General features: G+C 44.5%; 1 protein-coding gene across 2 annotated transcripts; it reads left to right on the forward strand.

Moving 5' to 3' along the window:
• The first annotated feature begins 252 nt into the window (after nt 1-252).
• LOC121942555 (protocadherin-18) lies at nt 253-9,189 on the forward strand. Of its 2 annotated transcripts, none has more exons than XM_042485799.2 (4): nt 253-3,190; nt 3,768-3,856; nt 4,479-4,651; nt 7,513-9,189. In XM_042485799.2, the coding sequence occupies exons 1-4, from the start codon at nt 716-718 to the stop codon at nt 8,337-8,339; spliced, it is 3,564 nt and encodes a 1,187-aa protein (XP_042341733.2). In that variant the 5' UTR covers nt 253-715; the 3' UTR covers nt 8,340-9,189. The 2 variants fall into 2 exon arrangements, with proteins under 2 accessions (XP_042341733.2, XP_042341734.2); XM_042485800.2 differs by having other exon boundaries at nt 3,801-3,856.
• The last annotated feature ends 212 nt before the right edge of the window (nt 9,190-9,401 follow it).

Here is a 9,401-nt window from a genome sequence, read left to right on the forward strand (position 1 = left end):
CGAAACTCCTAAACCTTCCTGTGGTTTTATAGCAGAGAGAAACGTCAGGAGACGCTTTTTGAATGAATGTTTTCTTCTCCAGTTTATTTTCTGCTCTGTCCATTGTAGGGCATTAAAAAAAAAAAAAAAAGTGGGGAGAGTGAACCCCACTGGGCGGGGTTTTTGTTTATTCCCCACTTTCTTTTTTTCTCCCCTCTTGCGCCTCCTTCTCCTCTTCTGTGGAGTTTGAGTGGCCACCAGCCAGCTTTTGATTTAAGAAGCATTTGTCTTCCGTGGATGTGAAAAGGGGGCCGTGGCTGATGAACAACTAGTCGGTCTGAGGCGGGTTATTTTGGGCGAGTGTGTGTGCAGAGGCACCTCAAACGGAGAGAGGGAGCGGAGGAGAGCGCACGGTGCACAGACCAGACGCAGAGAGGAGCGGGAGAAAGGCGCACAGATTTCAGTGGCATTCAGTTGGTTTTTGGACGCGCTCAACAGATCTGTACCAGAGAGACAGACACGCATTTAAATGCCTTTTATGGAAATTAGAAGAACTTGAGCGAGCTTACATTTAACAATCGAATGTTTTTTTTCTTCCTCGCTCCGCAGAGAGACATGCAGCTGCTGACTGAGGCTGCACAGCGCTTTGTAAGTTGAAACCCGGATTGTCCTGTACTGCATTTTGGAGTTATTTTGGAGATTTCTTTTTGGCTGCCACACGAAGGCTACCAGTAAAATGAAAGGAGGATTTCTGACAAGTATGTGGAAAGTTGTGGCTGTTCTCGCGGTGGCGACACAACACGTCACCGGTAAGACACTGAAATACCAGATTCATGAGGAGCAGAAGGTTGGCACGGTTATTGCTCGTTTGAAGGAAGATGTCGCAGATGTTTTGGCTAAACTTCCCAGCTCAGTGTCGCTCCGCTTCAGAGCTATGCAAAGAGGGAGCTTGTCTTTCTTTACGGTGCGCGAGCAGGACGGAGAAATCAGCATCAGGACCAAAATTGACCGTGAGAAACTCTGCGAAAAGAATCTCAATTGTTCGATTCAGTTCGACGTGCTGACGCTCCCCACGGAGCACCTGCAGCTGTTTCACGTCGAAGTGGAAGTGCTGGACATCAACGATAACGTACCCCAGTTCGCCCGCGCCGTCATCCCAATCGAGATTTCGGAGAGCGCGACCGTGGGAGCGCGCATTCCCCTGGACAGCGCCACAGACCCAGACGTCGGAGAGAACTCTCTGTACACGTATGCCTTAGAGCCCAACAACTTCTTCAAGATTGACATCCAGTCCCGGGCTGACGGGGCGAAGTATGCGGAGCTGGTGGTGCTCCGGGAGCTGGACCGGGAGGTGCGCTCCGCGTATGAACTTCAATACACGGCCTCTGACAGGGGCGTTCCCCCGAGAACGGGTTCGACCCTCCTCAAAATCAGTGTCGCCGACTCAAATGACAACAGCCCAATTTTTGACAAGTCATCATATGTCATAAATCTCCTAGAAAACTCACCTGTTGGCACTCTGCTCATTGATTTGAACGCCACTGACGCGGACGACGGCACTAACGCCAAAATAGTCTACTCATTCAGCAGTCACGTGTCCCCCAAAATAATGGAGACATTCAAGATTAACCCTGACAGCGGCCGCCTGACCCTCATCAGGCGCGTGGACTATGAGGCTGTCAACTCTTATGACATTGATGTTCAAGCGCAGGACATGGGTCCCAACTCCATGCCGGCTCACTGCAAGATCCTGGTCAAAGTGGTGGATGTAAACGACAATAAACCAGACATCAGCATCAATCTCATGTCCTCTCAGGGGAACGGGGACGCAGCTTATATATCTGAGGCGTCCCCTTTGGACACGTTTGTAGCTCTGGTGAGGGTGGAGGACTTGGACTCGGGGTTGAATGGAGAGGTCGAGTGTAAACTTCATGGTCAAGGATATTTCAAACTGCAGAAGTCTTATGAGAACAACTACATGATTTTGACCAACGTGTCTCTGGACCGAGAGAAGAGATCAGAGTTCAGTTTGACGGTGGTGGCAGAGGACAGAGGGACCCCCAGTCTGTCTACTGTCAAACATTTCACTGTGCATGTAACAGATGAAAATGACAACCCACCACGTTTTGAGAAGGGTCAGTATGAGATCTTTAAATCTGAGAACAATGCTCCTGGAGCATACCTGACCTCCATCGTGGCCACTGACCCTGACCTGGATGCCAATGGACAGGTGAGCTACTCCATCTTGGAGAACTCTGTTCATGGTAGCTCCATCTCCACCTACGTCACCATTGATCCCTCGAATGGTGCCATCTATGCACTCCGTACATTTGATCGTGAGGACGTTAGTCGCATTTCCTTTGTTGTGCAAGCCAAAGACGCAGGGAAACCACCACAGGTCAGCAACGCCACAGTGATTCTGAATATCCTGGATGAGAATGATAACCCTCCAGTCATCGTGGTTCCCCAACTGTGGAACTTCACTGCTGATGTGCGTGCGTCAAAGTTCACAGAGGCTGGAAACCTGGTGACCGTGGTCAGGGCAACTGATCGTGACACGGGGGTCAACGCTGAACTCATTTGTTCCATCATCAGTGGCAACGAGGAGGGTTTCTTCATTATTGACCCAAGAACATGTGAAATCCATGCCAATGCCAGCCTGGAAAACTTCCCCCATGAGCATGCTGAGTTGACAGTCCTGGTCAGAGATCAGGGACGGGAGAGCCTCAGTGCAAAGGCAGCACTTAAAATCACTCTTTATGACAACATGGAGAACCATGTCCAGGTGATGGACCAGGGGGAGTCTTCCCTCGATGCCTCCCTGATCATTATCATCTCCCTGGGGGCCATTTGCACTGTGCTCCTGGTCATCATGGTGGTGTTTGCTGCACGCTGTAATCGCGAGAAGAAGGACACGAGGCACTCCTACAACTGCCGGGTGGCCGAGTCCACCCACCAGCACCATCCTAAGAAGCCCTCACGCCAAATCCACAAAGGTGACATCACCCTGGTTCCCACGGTGAATGGCACCCTGCCAATCAGAGCTCACCACCGCTCACCTTCAGCCACGCCCCCCATGGACCGAGCCCAGATGGGGAGCCGGCAGAATCACCACAGCCGCCAATCACTCAACAGCCTGGTGACCATCTCCTCCAATCACATTCCAGAGAGCTTTGCCTTGGAACTGGCACATGCAACTCCACCAGTGGAGGTGAGCATACACACACATACACACACACACACACACACACCCACACACACACAAGTGAAGTGAATTATCCTCAGAAATGTCAAATATGGTCCCTCAGCCCCTTCCCAAATTTTCTCTTCCTCTCTCACACACACGTAGCAACCATCTCACCCTCACACAGCTGTCCTTGTTTGAGCAAATGAACTCCTCTGTATGTGTGACAGTGACTTAATCAACACGACCCCGCAGTTCAAACTGACTCTCATTAAAAGTAACTGTTGATGATTATAGATGTGTCTTTGTCTTTACCTTGTTTACACCCTGTCATCATTACTTCCGTCATAACCACCACTCACCCCTTAGTCATATGTCTCCATATTCATCTAGACCCCCCCCCATTTTGTTTTTAACATCATCCATTTTGTCTTATCCATTTTCAGCAGCCTCTCCATCATCCATTTTGTGTTTACTCATCCATTATTTTGTCTTCTGTGTTGTCTCTCTTTTTTCCTCCTCAATTTCCCATCTGTTATTCATCCCCCCTGTTCTGTTTCTTTTGTTTGTTTTATTTTGTTTGTTTTGTTATTTTTGGATGTAGCAAGTCTCACAGCTTCTGTCCATGCTCCATCAGGGCCAGTACCAGCCCAGACCCAGTTTCCGTGGCAACAAATACTCCCGCAGCTACAGGTAATTTACCCCTATCCCTCAGCGCCCCTCCCCGTAAAGATTATCTTTTGTTTACGTTTGAAGCCACTTGTTTTTCATTGTGTATTACATGTTTCAACAACCTGTTGTGCAGTTTTTTCTGTCAGTTGCTCAGTTACATGGAGTTCATGCTTTGATGGTGTGTAAATGTATTTTTTCATGATTTAGTTGTTATCACACCGATGTCATTCAGTTCAGAAGTTTGCAACTCATTTGTCTGAATGTTACAACAATTTTCTTGGTACTTCTAAGAAAAAAAAGGGCTTATATTATAAAGTGTGCATCCATCATTGCTGTGATCAGAGTATCTTCTTATGATCTCTGGATGACAGATTTATTGATGCCCCTTGTGGCTGTTATGATAGATTTATTGATGGGATCTACCTGCATGTAGGATTTACGGGCCCAGGCTTGTCTAGATATTTGACAGATTTCAGGAGCAGCCTTAAGTTTGATATGATGGATTTATTCGTCTTGATTGATTCTAACAGCCTGCAAAATACAAAGCCTTCAGCTTTGTATTTGCAAAATGTGAACTTGAGGCATTGTTTTTCAGATAGAGTATCTCCGACTGATTGATGCCAGTGTGTGTTTGCACCATCAGGTATGCATTACAAGACATGGACAAGTTCAGCCTAAAGGACAGTGGCCGTGGGGACAGCGAGGCGGGGGACAGTGACTGTGACATGGGTCGGGAATCCCCCGTGGACAGACTGCTGCTGGGGGAGGGCTTTTCTGACCTGATACATCTCGAAATGCACCATCGACTTCACCCAGGTGGGTTGTTTGTTTGTTTTGATATACTCCATCCATCCTGAAAGTTTCGACACAGCATCCACATTTTCACATGTAAATGCACTTATAAATCATTATCAAAAAATTTACAAAAAAAAGGCAAAAATTACAATAATATATATATATATATATTTATATTTATATTCCTTCTTAAAGAATAGAATGTGAGAATTTTTTTTCATGAATAATCAATTCATATCAATGACTAAGTGATGTTTTAAAACAGATCACACACATATATATTTTTATTGTTGTTGCCACTGTGACTGAAAATATCTTTAATTTCTGAAGTATCTCCTAAAAAGAGTATGTGGGAAACCTCCAGAGATGAATATGCTGTGAACACAATCAATAAGATGCATTATAATCTGAAGGTATCATTAGGAAATCAAATCTGAATATTTTCTCTATTTAAAAAGTATTTCCCCTGCTCATTTTCCAGTGACTGCCCATTCCAATTGACATGTTTTTGAAAAAAATCCACAATAAAAGCTGTAAATCTTGCATAGGATTTTTTGACATGTATAAGTAATGTAACTTCTCATGATTACTTTAAAAACTTGAAACAAATGATATATTTTCACAATATGATTGATAGGCTAAAACGTGCCTTGCGCTTCCTTCTTCCCTCACAGTCAGCCATGCTTGTTAAAAAAAGGGGGCATGGCTCTACTGCAGTCTGCTTTACATGATGTGGAACACTGTAATTGGCTTACAGACATCCCATCAAATAATTAATTATTTAGGAGTTGTCAGGTGACTGTGAACATGGATCCAAACTTCCTAGAAAAGTAATGTCCATTGGAATGAACGGGGGTTCTGAACGGGTTAATCACTTCTTGCAAAAGTTGTCATGCTTTCTGACAGAATTATTCTCGCTGTGATTGACTTCAAAAGCAAATGTTTGACAAATAGATGATTCTTAATCCTCATAGAAATTAGATGATTGAGCTGTTTGAGAGCCAACTTAGCAGTGAATGAGCTGTCAGACCACACCCAGCCCTCAGAGCACCTCCTGCCTCACACATTTCAGCACCACGGACAGCGTCAGGCCGCAGCCCATTATTAGTGTGTACACCTGCCTATAGAGCCGCTCCATTCACCCTGTTGCCAACACAATCCCCATTGTGCTCAGCCCCATTCTTCCACACAGCCCTCATTTCCACGCTCGTTATCACACTGAGAGAGGTTACAGTGTGTCGCGCTGTTTGTGTTATTGTGTGTGTGTGTGTGTGTGTGTGTGTGTGTGTGTGTGCATGAGTGTGTGTGCGTTATCTGCCCCTAAGTTAGAGTCGTGTCTGTAAAATCCTCCCTGGAGCGGAGATGAGTCGCCTGTCACTCATCGGTATGCGTCTCAGTGTGCTGTTTTTTTTCTCCTTCCTTCTTGTTCTTTTCTTTTCTTTCTCTTTTTTTTCCCCCCGGTGAGTGACAGTGGTGCGCTTTCATGTCTGAACTGAGGAGAATTCATAGTAATTGCTTTTAGAATGATGTTATTCTCTCTCCTTCTCTCTTTCTCTCTCTCTCTACTTACTGTGTCCCTCTCTCGCTCTCTCCTACATGCCTGGAGCTCCTCAGCATCTCTCTCTCCTCTGTACTTGTTAATGTATCCTCTATCTTTATTGAGATAGATAAAGGGAGGGGTGGCGGACATGGACAGTCTCGCTATATCTCTTTTTTCGCCCTCTGAGAAAGACTTAGAGGTGTTGCACCACTCCTACCTCCCTTCCCTTTCTCTATCTCATATGCTAATATGAAAAGGGGAGGGGAAGGAGATAATGGGCCGAGAGGGAGGATTATCCCGGTTTCTCTTCAATAGATTTAATTTGTTTAGATTTTTCTATTTAGATGGCCAAATGTGGCTATTCATGCTAGATATGATAAAAGAACTAAACAAGCAAATCCCTGCTTCAGCCACATAGTCAGGAGATGTGGGCATGCTTGGCAGAGCAGTCAAATATTACATTAACATCTGCCTGTACCACCATTTGGGGGGATCTTGCAATTATTCATTTATTTATCTAGTTTATGCGATTGTTTTCATACCTGGCGCTGCTTGGATATCCGTGCTGTAAGCTGTAAATATCACCAATCTGCTTCTCCAAGCAGGAGTATGAAGAGATCAGGAGAGAAAAATAGAAAACTAATCACTACCAAGCTGGGCTGTGATTTTCATATTAATGAAAGACTGAGGCACTGCGGTGTAAAATATTGAGCAGGTTTGTACATGGACTATTCATAAACCTTTGACTTAAGACATGCTTGGTCCGACTCAACAGCCTCCCTGCCCTTATTTTCATGTTAAAATCAGCACTGTGACCCTCCACTGAACTTTTTGTTTTCAAAGTGAATACTGTCCTTCCCTCCTCACCACAGTCTCAGGGTTTATATTGAGCGTCATTTTACCACATCAACAAATCATTTGGCACCTAATTTCTCCTCTTGTTATTGTTGATTGTCGTCACTGTAAGAATTGTAAGGTTATATCTTTATATAACCCTTTATATATCTTATATCTTTATTCGTTATTTATATATTCTTACTCTGTGACAACTCATTATCAATATGTGAGTTTTGTGAGAATTTTAAAAATTTTTTGTAAGTTCTATGCATTTTCGGACTTTCTATTTAGAAAACAAAAAAGTTCACATCATTATTGCTACTTGGGTTAGGGATGGGTTACCCTTTATCTCACACCCTAACCCTAACCCTCTCAGAATGCAGATAGAACCTTATAATTCTGAAGTGCAGCTTTTTTTTATTACATTAAAGAAAAAAAGTCTTTAAAAGTCTCTGCAGCTGGACCTGCTCCTGACTTTTGCTATGTCTTTTTTTTTTTTTCTTAGCTATGAGACTGTGTACAGATGAATGTCGCGTCCTGGGACACTCTGACCAGTGCTGGATGCCCCCCCTCTCCTCGCCGGCTTCCTCTGACTACCGCAACAACATGTACATCCCCGGGGAGGAGTCCTCCCAGCAGCCCCAGATCGATGATGACCAGTCCTCTGTTGACTCGGAGCGCCGCAAGAGCTTCTCAACTTTTGGCAAGGAGTCTGGGAGCGAGGAGGCGGGGACTGGGGGAGTGGTCAGCGGAGGAGGAAGTGATGCTTGTGCGGCTGGAGGAGGGGCTGGCTCCCTCCTCACAGAGATGAACTCTGTGTTCCAGCGGCTCCTCCCCCCTAATATGGACACATATGCAGAGTGCAGTGAAACCAGCCCGCCCTCGACCTCATCCACCTCTGACAGAGGATGCGGGCGCAGTGGCAACAATGCAAGTAACCATAGTAACAATGCTGTTCCTCAGGACAACCGGAGAGGGTTGTTACCAGGTGGGAAAGGTCCCGCTTACCCCCCAGGAGTGGCTGCATGGGCAGCCAACACTCACTATCTAAATCCAGGAAGTGGATCTGTGGGAACCAATCATGTCTCCTCCCCCTCTTCCTCATCCTCCACCTCCACGTCAACCTCCACCAACGGACAGCCGCCACACCTCAAGTGGCTGCCAGCCATGGAGGAAATCCCAGAGAATTATGAGGAAGATGACTTTGACAGTGTCTTCCATCAGGGTCACCAGGGTGCCAAGCGTAGTGAGAGCCGCCATGAGGCTGGCATGGACGCCAGCGAGCTGGTCCACGAGATTAACAAACTGCTGCAGGACGTCCGACAGAATTAGACGGAAAAAAAAAGAGAAGGCATAGCATGGTTTCACATTTCAGCACATCCTGACAAATGCTTGTTCTTTGTGCCAACATATATAAACTTTCTGATGACTGTTTCTTGTTCACTGTAATGCTTGACTTGTTTATTTTACCAAATATCCTCTTCACTGCTGAGCACCGAGAGACTCCGAGAAAAGTAAAACACGGCACTGAAGTTGTGATTGAGGTGACTTAAAGGCATCAAAGCGAGCGCTCCAAGAACAGATTGCTCAGTTGTTATTACACTCTCTCCGAAAGTTGCCTGAATGAGTGATTTCAAACGGAAATCCACCAACAAAAACTGTACCCTTTCTTTATTTGTAATGTTTACAGCAGCGTGAACAGACTCCGCAGGGAGGAACCAACAGTTGTGTGATCTGATTTCTGCTTTCACAGTGTACAGTATTGTACAGTGTCTGTTGAAAAAGCCAAACTCACTTGAATATTGTGCTATGTCTCTTGTTTTGTTATTATGGAATGTAACTGTACAATTTGACCTTTGTATTTAAAAAAAACAAAACAAAAACACTCTTTTTTACTTTACTATATATATTTATATCTGTCAATTTATGTTTGTACATAAAAAGAAAAGAAATGTCTATTTTTTATATTTGTCACTGCATGTCTGAATATCACTTAATGTGTCTCTTTTCCTTGGCAGTGTTTATTTTATAAAAACAACGGTATTTAATTTTGGTATTGAATATGTGTGTGAGTATTAAAAATTATTGCATTACGATGCAGTTCCATGTTGGAAGTTGGTTTTGTATGGTAACATTGTGACCATAGATGATAAATAAAGTGAAGGGTTTCATAACAGGCTGAGAGGGATGATTGGTGCTTGACATTTCCTTTAGTAATTCCATGACCTATTTTCAGTGGTGGTAAAAGTATGCAGATCCTTTACTGAAGTACAAATACCACCCTGTAAAATTACTCTGCTACAGTGCTCCTGCACTGAAAATGTTACATAAGTAAAAGTAATAAAATATAATCAGGAAAATACACTTGGAGTTTTAAATGTAAAAGTATCCAAA

Source organism: Plectropomus leopardus, chromosome 3, assembly GCF_026936395.1.
Source record: "Plectropomus leopardus strain MGB_pleo_1.0 chromosome 3, ASM2693639v1, whole genome shotgun sequence".
NCBI classification, from domain to species: Eukaryota; Metazoa; Chordata; class Actinopteri; order Perciformes; family Serranidae; genus Plectropomus; species Plectropomus leopardus.